Source organism: Ctenopharyngodon idella, chromosome 9 (assembly GCF_019924925.1).
Source record: "Ctenopharyngodon idella isolate HZGC_01 chromosome 9, HZGC01, whole genome shotgun sequence".
Classification (NCBI taxonomy): Eukaryota; Metazoa; Chordata; class Actinopteri; order Cypriniformes; family Xenocyprididae; genus Ctenopharyngodon; species Ctenopharyngodon idella.
In genome coordinates, this window is record NC_067228.1 from 37,447,987 (window position 1) to 37,462,172 (window position 14,186).

Here is a 14,186-nt window from a genome sequence, read left to right on the forward strand (position 1 = left end):
TCATATCATTTAAAACTGAACTGATGCATTATATTGAGACCCTAAAAGAGGCAAGAAACTTCATAATATTATGATTGTAACAGCGATCCTCTGTATTTGTATATTATGAAAATGTTCTTGTTATGCAGTATAATTTTAAAAAAGTTGAGCAGCCTGAGAGAAACTGCCTTCTACCTTCTGGCCTTTAGGTGGAGACGAGTTTAGGCGAGATAGAGATAGACTAAAAGACTGGATCATGTTTCTATAGTTATAACAAGAATAACAGAACGCGGTTCATTAAATGAACTAGCATGATAATCTGTTATTTAGTTTGATAATGCACTGGGATCAGTGGATCCAGCTGTTCTTCACGCTCGGCCCCGCGCGCGCGCACACGCGCAGAGATATAAAGCAGTTCTCCAGTGGGTTCGTGCTCTTCAGACGCGCGCAGCCTCCAGTGATGAGCGCAGCTCCCGCATCTCCACAGGTACACATCTATACTGCTCATGCGTTTATTTGTTTCTTTATCACTACAGAGAGAGAGAGAGAGAGTCGAATTATAATGCATCGCACTGCTACTTGTTGCTTCTCACTGCTGTTTAATTTGAAATGAAAATAAGTGTTTTTCTAATAACTAAAGAAAGTTGCATTTGGATGGAAAGATTAAATAATTGTATGTATTGTACTGAAGTGTTATGACAGCTCAAAGAAAAACAAAACAGCTGCACACACCCATAAATAGATATTTAATTATTTCTAAAAAAAAAAAAAAAAAATAGCCAAGTGTATTATATGATTTGCGTATTTCTTTTTCTATGTCAGAATGTTAAAGCATTTATTACATGTATTATAAGAAAATGATTTCTATCTGAACTCTTTGTCATCAGTGGTGATTGACCCGTGCAGGGCTGACGGATCGCGCGCACTGTATGATGGCCATCCATGTGGAAGGACTGCTGGCCATCATCATCTTCTACCTGCTCATCTTAGCTGTCGGGATCTGGGCGGCCTGGAAGAACAAGAACTCTGGGATCTCAGCAGGAACAGACCGCAGCGAATCCATCATGGTCGGAGGAAGAGACATCGGCCTGTTCGTGGGAGGATTCACGATGACCGGTCAGTGTTTCTCTCTGCTCAGGTCTGACCCTTAACCTTTAACCTTAACTAACCCTAACCCTAATGTCTGCGTGTGTTTCTCTCAAGTTCTCTTACTTTAGAGCTGTTATATTGAAATAGCTAAATATTAATGCAAATATGATGAAGATGTGTTTTACACAATAATACAGAAACAGCGCTGACATACAAACTTGCTGAAAAATGATGTTTATTTATTATATTTATGACATTATTCACGATGTTTGATCAGAAGGAAGTTGTTGAATTAGTGACTTGTTTTGAAGCAGCTGGAATACAACATTAAAACTGTAAAGCCTTAATATTAGAAGAAATGTTTTCTTCTAAGAAATGATGGTAACACTTTATTAAAGCTTTTATGTATAATGCATTATATCTTTTAATAAATAATTGTAACCAATGTTTAAGAATGTTATATTTGCAGATTTCTTGTTACATCTGAAATTAGTACATTTGTCATGTTTTAATGTATTATACTTTCTAAAGGTGCAACAATGAGTAGATCAGAATTATAATTTATTATAACTGTGGTTACAAATATTCATGAGATCATAATGCATTATAAGGTGCATAATTAATGCATTAAAAATTCATTTATAATGCATTATATAAAGGCTTTAAGTAAAGTGTTTCTTTCTAATATGCTAATTAGAATGAAAGCATTCAAGAAAGTCATTCACTTGTTCTGTTTGGTTAATTGGGATATTAAATATGAATGAAATAATCAAGGAATATATATATAGTGTGTGTGTGTGTGTGTGTGTGTGTGTGTGTGGAGTATAGAGCTGCTGAAGAACACTCTCTCTCACACACACTCACACACACACACATGTATATGTATTAAATCAGCAGGTCTTTCAGTGTGTGTGTTGATGATTGTGTGTGTGTGTGTGTGTGTGTGTGTTGATGATGGTGTCTCTGACTGCAGCCACGTGGGTCGGCGGCGGCTACATCAACGGCACGGCGGAGTCCGTGTATCTTCCCGGCTCTGGCTTGGCTTGGGCTCAGGCTCCGTTCGGATACGCTCTCAGTCTGGTCGTGGGTGAGACGATTTCACACTCATCAATCCATCATAATTCATGCTTTTAAATGAGCACATTACCACATTAAAATGTTACTTCACCCCAAAATGAAGTTTCTGTCATTTATTACTCACCCTCATGTCGTTCCACACCCATATTACAAATTAAGATATTTTTGATGAAATCCGAGAGGTATATGACTCGTCCAGTAGACAGCAATATTATCAACACTTTCAAGGTCCAGAAAGGTACTAAAGGCATCGTTAAAACAGTCATGTGACTGCAGTGGTTCAACCTTGATGTTATGAAGAGACGAGAATACTTTTTGTGCTCAAAAACAACAAACAAAAACAACCACTTTATTCACCAATCTCTCCACCACATCAGTCCTGCAGTATGTAGTTTGCAGTGGTTTTGACGGTGAGCTCCTCTCGCTGCAGGCGGGCTGTTCTTCGCCAAGCCCATGCGCTCCCGAGGATACGTGACCATGCTGGACCCGTTCCAGCAGCTGTACGGGAAGAGGATGGGCGGCCTGCTCTTCATCCCTGCTCTACTGGGAGAGATGTTCTGGTCCGCGGCCATCCTGTCAGCCCTGGGTGAGCAGATATACACACGTGAAGCTTCAGCGTCCATCAGTCTTCTCTGTGTCAAACCCTCGTCCTCTGCACAGGTGCGACGCTCAGCGTGATCGTAGACATCAACATCAACATGTCGGTCATGATCTCGGCCCTGATCGCGGTCTTCTACACGCTGGTGGGAGGACTGTACTCTGTGGCGTACACCGATGTCGTCCAGCTCTTCTGCATTTTTCTAGGTTTGGTGAGTCTAGACAGAATGAGTAACATGAGATGCTGCTGAACATTCACTGAAGTGATCTCAGCTCACCTGAGTTCCTGAGTTCCTTACACATTCGACTGACGTCTGAGGGTATGTTTACACAACAACGATGAACTAAAAACAGAGAACGTTTTTTCTTTGTACAGATGACAACGTTATCAGAACTATCCCCGTTCACACGGATCCACGAAAATGATTAAAGACGCTGTATTACACATGCCAGACAAGTAGGTGGCGATGTCACTTTGTGAAGAAAGACTACGCGCCTGCGCATATACATGCAGACACATGCCTATCCACCTTATTTTTACAGTTTACTGCTCTTTGATATTCTTCTCTTTATTTCCCTATAGCAGCTAATAAATCGGAAGTTTCACAAAATAAGGTGGATAGACTAAACATGTAATACGCATGTGTATGACTTCACATGAGATGATAACGGTATCGTTTTCAAATACTTCCACGTTGAAGTTTGCGTTTTCAGGCCACCAAAACGCTGTTGTCGTCTAAATGAATGGCCAAAACGCATAAAAAGTGTTTGGTTTCTAATTGAAAACGGTGTTGTGTAAACAGCCCATAAAAAGCATTAACTTCCGCAAAGTAGTACACAATAACATTACATACTATGCTACGCCATGATGTACTATGCTATGTTCTACATTATAACGCGTACTACGTTATGTCATTGAGTACTACGTCACGGAAGTTAAAGGATTAGTTCACTTTCAAATGAAAATTAGCCCAAGCTTTACTCACCCTCAAGCCATCTTGACTTTATTCTTTCTGATCGAACATAATATTTGAAGAAATTTTAATAAACACAATCGAAGATATTTTAATAAATATCCTGACGCATCTGAGCTTTATAATGGCAGTGAATGGGGGGCACGAGTATGAGCTGAAGAAAGTGTCTCCATCCATCCATCATAAATATGTACTCCACACGGCTCCAGAGGGTTAATAAAGGCCTTCTGAAGTGAAGTGATGCATTTGTGTAAAAAATATCCATATTTAATAAGTTGTGAAGTAAAAAATCTAGCTTCTACCAGACTGCCTTCCGTATTCAACTTACAAAGAAAATGTAAAACTCTTGCAACTCAAAAAGCTTACGCTACGTCCTACGCCTTTCCTGTTCATCTTACTGACGCGACGCCAGTTCTGAATACAGAAGGCGGTCTGGTGGAAGCTAGATATTTTACTTCATAACTTGTTCAAATATGGATATTGTTTTTACACAAGCACATCGCTTCACTTCAGAAGGCCTTTATTAACCCCCCGGAGCCGTGTGGAGTACGTTTATGATGAATGGATGTGGATGGAGACACTTTTATCAACAGATTTTATTATGAATTTCTGCTGCACCGTCACACTAGATGCAGATACAAACTTCTGCTTTAAACTGCCTGTCAAATTATATTAGGGTGTGTTTAATTTATGAGGGTCTTCGTTTGAAAATTCATATCAGCCAGTTTTGTGAACTGACAGCGACTGTCAGAAAGCAGCAAGACGTGATCACAAATAACCCAACATTCGATCGCTCCAAATAAAAAACAAAATGGCAGTAACAAACATGCATTTACTGTGCAACTATTCATTCATCTCATGTCTTTTTATATTTAAAAAAATAATAGACCAAGTGGGCTTATAGGTCACATGGTTTTATTAAAGATGAAATATATCAAATAATCTGGTTCATGCTTTCATGGCACACAACTCCACCTTTAATATGTCACAGCAGTACTGATGTTTTTTGATCTAGTCAGGTTTGTTAAAGAGATGATCGTTGAGATAATGATGTCTCTGAACACGTGTGAATGTGTTTATCCAGTGGATCAGTGTGCCGTTCGCTCTGTCCAGTCCTGCTGTGTCCGACATCAGTGTGACCGCCGTCACCGCAGTGTTTCAGCCTCCGTGGCTGGGCGAGATCGACCCGTCCGACGGCTGGATATGGGCCGATAACTTCTGCCTTCTCGTAAGTCTGTGTGCTAAAATATGATTCTCAGTATTGAAACATAATTCTGGTTCATTTTAATGGCTTTATTTCATTAAAATTCCACAAAGATCTGCATTTTACTGTTTTGTTACACAATCACTAGTACATTTTTGCATTTTGTCATTCTTTTTGCTTGGATAATAAATTGAGGCCATTTAACCCTCTTGTTTAATTGTAGATAGATCTGATGTGCTGAAAATCATATCCCGTTCTCTATTCGTATCTGTTCAGGGTTAGTCAGGTTTAGGGTTAGTGGAGTGTGAAGACGACACAGTCCTGCGGTTTAAAGACGAGGCACGGCTGCTGTTTCTGTGTGTGTGTGTGTGTGTGTGTGTGTCCTCCAGATGCTGGGTGGGATCCCGTGGCAGGTGTATTTCCAGCGGGTTCTCTCGGCCTCCTCGGCTAGTTATGCTCAATTCCTGTCGTTCCTGGCCGCTTTCGGCTGTCTCGTCATGGCCGTCCCTTCCGTCCTGATCGGAGCCATCGGAGCCTCCACAGGTGACGTCAGAAACACATCAGCTCTTCTTCAGATCAGGGGATTGACGGGCTGACGGCGCTGCTGATTCCAGATGGCTGCTGTCAGAGTGTCTCTGAATCCACAGGGACTTCATTAATGTTGTTGATCGCAGAGTCTCAGTAAATCAGCAGATGTTTACTGAATGAAGACTGATTCACAAAACACATAATAAACCAGTTATTACATATTGTACAGTTAAATGAGGCATAGACTTTATTTTCTGTTATAGATTATATTGCATACAGTAATAAAGCATAAAGATCTAGCTATGTAATTAAAGCTTATACTGTGTGTGTGTGTGTGTGTGTGGCATTAGACTGGAACCAGACGTCGTACGGACCGATTCCTCCGGTGGAGAAGGACGAGTCGGACATGATTCTGCCCATCGTGCTCCAGCACCTCTGCCCGTCTTTCGTCTCTTTCTTCGGTCTGGGCGCCGTCTCCGCCGCGGTCATGTCGTCCGCCGACTCCTCCATCCTCTCCGCTAGTTCCATGTTCGCACGGAATATTTACCAGCTCGCTTTCCGTCAGTCGGTCAGTTCTTTATACCATTAATCCACTCATGGGTCATTCAGTACTGTATCTGTGTGTAAAAGCAATATAAATCACAACCTAAATGTATTGTATATGAATATTATTATTAGAAACTGAATCACTGAGGAACCCTACAATGTGTCCAATTATTTTAGAGTCACATAAATAAGGTGCGCTTGATGTATTGTACATTAAAACACAGCCAATTTTGTGCTTGTCAAGAATAGAGCCAGACCAATAGCCTGTGTGTCATCACTTTCATTTATGTTTTTATGAAAGATAACATAACCAAACTTTTTTCTTCAGAATAATGTGCGCTGATGAGTCGTTGACAATAACAGCATGAGCGCAGTCATGTCTTGTGTTTGTGTCTCCGACAGGCGTCGGACCGAGAGATCGTGTGGGTGATGAGGATCACCATCTTTGTGTTCGGAGCGCTGGCCACCACTATGGCCCTGCTGACGGGCTCAGTGTACGGCCTGTGGTACCTGAGCTCAGACCTGGTGTACGTCATCATCTTCCCTCAGCTGCTCTGCGTGCTGTTCGTCAAGGGCACCTAACACCTACGGGTCTGTGGCCGGGTACGTCTTCGGCCTGCTGCTGCGGGTCGGCGGAGGGGAGCCGTACCTCCGGCTGCCTCCGTTCATCTACTATCCCGGCTGGCAGCCGCGGGAGAAGCAGCACCGTCTGACGCAGGAGGTGGAGCGATACGTGGAGCAGAGGTTCCCCTACAAGACGGTTTCCATGCTCGCTTCGCTTCTGAGCAACGTCGCCTTCTCCTATCTGGCCAAATATCTGTTTGAAAGTGGCACTCTCTCACCCAAGTATGACTTCCTGGACGCGGTGGTTTCCAAACACAGCAAGGAGACGATGGACAAGACGACGCTCGTCACCCACGACAACATCCTTCTGTCAGAACTGGCCGCTGTGAAGCCGAGGCACGGAAGCTCTCTTGCGGGAACGTTCATAAACACGGACGTCCTGATGGACGAGGACACCGTCAGCCCAGACGCCAACAATCAGCACCTGTAGAGAGACTACTGAAGACGAAATCAGCACTCCCTGGACAGAAGAGGGGAAACTGTGCAATATTAGTGGAGACGGAACAAGTAGTGCATTTATCATTATGTGATGTGACCTTTTGATGGTATGTATGAAACAAGCTTACGTTTACTCCCTTTTTTCTGCTCAGAATACAACTGTTATAGAGCAATACAATTTTAAAAGTGTCAGCTACTGTATTTAATCTTGTTTTGAGGAAATGGTTGATGGTTACTCGTCCTCATGTCTTGTATTTGCGTACAGTGAAAGCAAAAACAGTGGCTGTCAGGCTCCAAACATGATAGAAAAGTAGTCATCATGACACACGCACTATATCCCAAGTTGATCCTGCTTTATATTAGCTGTATTTAAAGTGCCCCTTTTATGCTTTTCCAGATATTCCTTTTCATGTAGTGTGTAAAGCTGTTTGTGAATGTAAAAGCTCTGCAAAGTTTCACAGATAGAAGTGAGAAAAAAAAAGAAGTGATTCTGAACGGAAACGAGTCGTCAGTAATTCAGTCTCACTTCCTGCTGAACCTATGTAGGTTTGAACTAATTTGCATAATGCCCACCTCTGGTCTTGATTGGCTGAACAGCATCTCTTTGCCCCGCCCTCAATCACTGTAGTTGTATCTGAGACTGGAAGAGTTTGGTTCGTGTTGTTCATGTCGAGAAGACGCTGTTTTCTGCTGCCAAAGCAAATCCACTTTGATGAGATTGAAACAGTAAAACCGACACCATCGTTACTTTTCGTATCACTGTGAATCAAGAGCTGAGATTCAGATATGATAATGAGTGTTTGGTTTCTGACCAGTCACAGCAGAGCAGCTCTCAGAAAGGCGGGGTTTAGAGAGACCGAATCCTTGATCAAAGCGTTTCAGACACTGAGAGAAAAGAGCTGATGCTGCAGTGGATATTATGAGAAAATTAAAGTGTTTTTGACCTTGAATGAATGTGAACCTGTTGTAGGAGATGAGAAACAACATTAGGAACCTCTTAAGTAGCATCATAGGAGCACTTTAACTACTATGCAATTACATAATAAAACTAAGCATTTGATCCACTGTTCTTATTTATACACGTTTTTCTGTGAATCACATTTGCTGCTATTGAGGTTGAGATTGGGTGAAGGTTTAACTGTGTGGTTACATGAAGTATAGTGCAAAAACATGTATTTACACTAAAAGTATATTGTCTAAGTATATAGACCCCTAATATAAAGTGGATTTCACATGTCTTCTGTCTTTGTTTGTTGAAGTCAAAGATATTGCAAGACTCTACTACTAATCTTGTTTTTTACATTTTTGGAGCTTGACAGCGTCTGTCTCTATTTAACTTTCATTGCATAAAAAATGAAAATTTTAACATTCTGTTTTATTTACATGAGGGCGAGTAAATGATGACAGCATTTTTAAATATTGATGGATACTTTTCGTTAGTTATTGTGGCTGATTCATTCTGTGAATGAATCAGATGTTTGTGTGTGTGAATGACCTGTGTCTGTGCTGCGTCTCTGTTAATTACTTACAAAGCATCAGCTTCACCACCTCATTGCTGAGAAATATGTAGCTTTTAGTGATAAAGTCACAGTGGCAGCCTTGACAACAGTATGTATATAGATATATATAAAACTAATGAAAAGTTTGATTTATGTACAGTAGTCTGCCAGCACGGCACAAGCTGATAGGTCGTCTCACTGTAATCTGTCAGCCAATGAGCTTGATTTAGTCTCGCTCCAGTGTTTGCTGAAGCTGCAGTGTGCTATCAGGATCTTCTCTCTGAATGATGGATCAGTACGCGTGGACCTACACTGAAACCTGTTTGTAACTAGGTAAACCCTAGCTAAAGTGTTCAGACACTCATAGCAGGTGATTATTTTGAATAAACCATAAGGCTATATCAGCCTAGTAACACATAGCTACTAGGTTATATACTGTATAGCTATATATAATATATTTTGTGTGAATTCAATCAGCAATCCTGTCATATATATGTATATATATGTTTATATATGTATACACACATACATATAGATAGATAGATATATCTTTGGTCGGGACAGATGTTTAATACATTTGGCTATGATAGGTACACATAGAAAGTCAGTACAGTACCCAAGCACAAGTATAGCTAGTAAACATGCGGTTAAGATGAGCAGCAGCCATACACGAGTCTCGCTGCTTGACTTGCTTTGTTGGGGATTTGTGTTTGTCTGTTTGTGCGGCTACAGCGTGTGTGTGTGTGTGTGTGTGTGTGTGTGTGTGTGTGTCTTAGCAGTAGCAAGTCTTTGTATTCACTCAGCACAAGCAGATCTAATTGACCAAGGCCAGTTCTACTAAAGCCCTATCCGGACGGGACTAGTGTTCATAGTTCATAGCTGTGATGTGACTAAAATAATGGACTGGCCTGTCAGTATTTACCTCTCAAACGTACATAATGCTTCAGTAGGACATGCATCAGTGTCAAGCAATGATCGTCCCACAGGTCTGCTTCAGACTGACTGATAACTCAGTGATAGACCAACGTTGAATTACTGAGACTCGTTCACATTTGCAGAAGGGTTCATGTGTTAGGCTGAGGTGAATTTTCTGGGTTTTTGCTAAAGTCCAAATGCAAAGGTGTTTTTTTTTTCTTTTGGCCAAAACAGTGTTTTCTCGCCTGGTCTTCGAGCGCTCAGCTTGCGTCATTCATCATGGCAACATTTAATATCACTATCATATATGTGTAATTTAATTTCTCTCTGTTTAAAAATTCTCCCTTAGGCAAAGAGGTCATTCTCTCCCTTTAGAGAGTGTACATACAAGACAACAATAACAGGTGATAGAAACATGCAATGTTTTGCGTTCTCTCTCAAAAAATGCACAGAAGATGTGAAAAAAAACCCAATACTGACTTGTAAAGGTCAATACTGACTTGTAAAGGCTCTTTCTGTAATGTCTAATCAATGTTCTCATCTGCCTCAGTAAAACAGTACCATTGAGTCTTCATTTAGGGGCTCTTCTCAGTGGCATATCAATATAATGAATTCTACTCAAGTCAGTCAATTGACTGCTTTAGAAAACAGAAATAGAGTATTTTTGTCCGTTGGATGGTGTTGTGGGATACTGTGTGTGTTAAAGTGCGTTGAAGTTGCCTTGATTTCTTTATTTGACAGCCTAACCTGGCACCATGTCATGCGTCTGTATCTGTTTAGACTTGAATGTGAGTGTATATATACTGTACATGATCTCATACATTGAGCAGCTTTAGTAAATATGAGTCAAACAGACAGTGGAAAAAGTGCTGAAATGAAAATGCTGTTTATCTTTTTGGTCTTAACCACCATAGTACAATGCATCGCTGGAGAAAGTAATGGTGCGTAAATCCCACAAATTTAACCTTCAATTAAACTTAAATCACTGAATGAAAAACATATTCTTAAAAAAAAATTCCTTTTTTATTCTATAATTTTACTTCAATTAAATGTTGGATTCTCACACATATACTGTATGAAAAACTAAGAGGATAAACAGCACATTTTCTCGTATTTACCAAGGGTGTCAGTATTAGTGTGTGTGTGTGAGAGAGAGAGAGAGAGAGAGAGAAAGTGTGTGTGTTAGAATGTGTGTGATATTTCCAGTGCAGCTGTGTGTGAAGGAAGTATCATTTGTGTGACCTATAAATTATTTCTTGTATTTATGTATTTACCTATTTATCTGTTGTTGTAAAAAGTATATTTTTGTGTGGTAGATGTATATATATGTCTGCTATATCTAGCATAGCTGCTTCAGAACACAAGATCAGAAGTTTAATTTTTAAACCAGTTCTGGAGGAAATATTTATTTATTTAATAATGTGATGAATATGTCAGCTATAGGAATTAAATGACATTGTTTGGCATTACTGGCTATGTGTGTTTTTTATGTAATCATGTAAGAAGTGCAACTAACAATTATAATTATATAGCTGATGCTGCAGGAGAGAATAAGATTGGGGTGAGTTTCCTAAAAGCATCGTTAGCAAACTATTACCCCTTTTCCACCAAGGCAGTTTGAGTGCTGGTTCAGAGCCAGAGCCTAGTTTCAAATCAGTTCTTTGTCTTTCGACACCCAAAGCACCAGCTCCAAACCAGGAAAAGTGGTTCGTAAGTAGCACCAAAACATTGCTGGGCTAGAAGTAAGAGCCGCTTGCGTCAGGGGCTGGGGGCGGGGTTACCAAGACCAACAAGAAACTTGTGACCGCCATTTTTGAAACAGCAGCTAATCGAGCTAATAGCAGCTCGACTGTAATCTCCGTCTATATACAAATTACGGCGAGCCGTGTTTGGATGCTGATGTAGGTTAGCAAAGCCATGAGCATCAACAGTAGTGAAACGTCCGTGATTGTTGATGGAAGGCTTGTTCGAGATGCATCGGAGCAGCGCGGACCAATCAGCGGGTGACATCGGAGTGCCGCAGGTCCACGGGAGCGTTTGTAGAGCATATGACTCCTTGATCGCAAGCTCCTTCGTTACCAACAAAATTACAAACTATAGTTTCAACATTCACAGACAGCATCACAAACTTACCTGGTTGGAACTACAGCTCTCGGCCTGTGGTTAGAAGCATAGATTTGTTTGAAATGATGTGGACTCAAATAGATTGTGCTTTTGGGCACAATAAAAGCCTGGGTATACTTCATTTTCTGTGTTTTGCTCAGTCTCGCACAGTCATGACTGCACCTCTTTCAAAGTATACTCAACCCCAGATGAGCGTGGATGGATGAGTTCAGGCGAGCCATCAGAGGGCAGCACTGAGTCATGTAATTTACAGGACATTCGCTCAGAAGGATAATGTCACATTTTGTCTGAGTTTGAGTTTAATTTGAGTTGGTTTCATTTCCTTTATTTGGATTGGCTTCTATGGTTATTCGTTGTTTAATTCGCCACACCTGTTTCTCAGTTCTTTCATTGATTTTCCTTAGTTTGAAGTGTTCTTGGTCCAATCTCGTCTCAGTTGAGTGGATGTTTTGTTTGCTGCGTTTTTGTATTTTGAAGTTCTGAGACTGTTGTTTTGATTTTTTGCTCATTAAAATCAACTGTTGCGATTAGATCCAGCCTCTACTCACCCATTCTGCAACCACAGGGTGACAGAAGATTGGACCCAGAATGGATCTCACAGTTCAGATCCTCCTCCTCTCACAGGGGATCTCTCCCTCGTGGAGCACACACAGAGGTTTTTATATCACTATCATGACAGCTAACAGCCTCTGAGTGTTTTTCTGGGCAGGTCCTGATTAAGACTAAAGTGCGCCTCCTCGAAGACTGCTCCTAAGGGAAGTTCCAAGAGTTTGTGGACTGGGTGCTTTTGCAGTGCAGATCCCTCTTTACCATCGATGAGAGTGAGGAGGATCAAGAATCACCAGCGTCCGCAGTTCATCTAGTACATTCCCAATCAGTCATGAATATGGCCAAAGTCCACTGAAGACTCAAAGTCTGAGCCCGCCCATGAAAGCAGAGCCCAGGCCCATAGAGGATAAAAAGCCTGAGCCCACCGTAGACCCCGAACCACGGAGAACCAAGTCTAACCAGGTGCGTGAGCCAGCCCTTATTTCCTAAATGGAGTTAACCCCTGAGGCCATGTTCGTCCCGGAGCCCGAGTCGATAGTGGAGTCTGATCAGGTACGAGAGCCGGCACCAATGTCTGTTCCAGTGGGCATTTAGTGGAGTATGAGGGAATGGAGTGGAGTCCCCGCCCATACTCCTGAGGCTGATGTGAGTGTGCAGAACTCAGTCCTACAGTAATTGTGATATGTTAGGAATGGGAAAAGATCTGTTCCCCAAGCCCTTTGTCGGCACTGGTCCCACCCAACTCCAAGTCACTGATGCTCCCACTCAGCAACCCTGCACCAAGTCTGTGTTGTTGCCGACACTTCCACCTAGTCCCCACTCCCACCTCCTCTGCCTGTGCCATCCAGTTCTTTGGCCTCGTCTCTTCAGTCTTTCGGCTCCTCCTTCACTGGCTTCAACTAGCAGCTCAGGTCCGTCTTAGGCTCTAAGTCCTCCAGCTCTGCCCTGCTGTGTAGATCCCCTGGTTCAACCTCAGGCCTCCGAGCACTGGAATTCACCTCGGCCTGTCGATCCATCGGCTCCACCGTGGTCCGGCCCTGGGTCTTCGTCTCCTTGGCTCTGCGTGGATCTCCAACATGCCCTGCTTCACCTCCCTCCTTCGGTTCTGCCATAGGCCTGCATCTTAGTGGCTTTTTTGGGGGTCACTAACATACAGTACATTCTATACCTTTCGTCTCTATATATTTTAGTGTGACGCATAAGGGAACCTGCAATGAATCAAACATCATATAAAGCAAAATGAAAATAAAGCAAAATCAGTTCACTACAGCAGTATGTCAGAAAAATTATATTATGTGGAGAGAGCTGCTGAATGAACCCCATGTATACAGGAGTAAAGTGTACGCCAAATACTGCATGTTAATGCGATTAAAAAATGAATGTCTTTCTGTTGATTATGTAAATTAACTATAATAATATTAAATACATTAATTGCAATCTCAAATCTATTAATTAGCAGCAGTTATCACTCCACCAACTGTGTGTGACATCATTGACAGTCCTATATTATATAACTAACATGGTTTAAATGACGCAAGTGCAACTGGTTTCAGGAAACAGTCGTAACTAGCTAGTTATGTGTTCCATTTAACTCGAGAGAGGGATGTCGGAGCTGGGAATGACGTCACACCTGAGCTGACCGCGTTCCAGTAAACAGGTCAGAAAACTAAGATGGACACGTCCAGGTAAACCTTTGTTGTGTTTGCATTTTCGGAATACAGAGCCGCAAAAAGACATATTTTGCACAGATAATGGCGAAGTCTCATGTCCACGTGTGTGAACCACTGAGTTTATTGAGACTCTGACAAACAGAAGTGTTAATAACAATATATTACTACTGTTTCACTACGGTTGATGTGCTGAGCAGCCATATTGGATTCTGAAGTTGGGGTTGTTGTGCATTCCAGTTAAAATCTCCTACTTTGAACTAGGACCTTCCGACTTCTGAGGACAAATAAAGCACACTATTAGTTTCTACAGCGATGCATCATTCTATGGTGGTGAAGCTGTGACTTACATCATTGTACGGGAAACACACCCCTG

General features: G+C 41.6%; 1 protein-coding gene across 1 annotated transcript; it reads left to right on the forward strand.

Moving 5' to 3' along the window:
• The first annotated feature begins 383 nt into the window (after positions 1–383).
• On the forward strand, positions 384–10,929 carry LOC127519195 (high affinity choline transporter 1). Its single transcript, XM_051906738.1, is given in 10 exon segments — positions 384–466; positions 867–1,095; positions 2,042–2,155; positions 2,576–2,731; positions 2,806–2,954; positions 4,801–4,944; positions 5,310–5,463; positions 5,799–6,016; positions 6,397–6,573; positions 6,575–10,929. Coding segments are annotated over 9 exon segments (1,773 nt in total). The 5' UTR covers positions 384–466; positions 867–908; the 3' UTR covers positions 7,049–10,929.
• Positions 10,930–14,186: the final 3,257 nt, after the last annotated feature.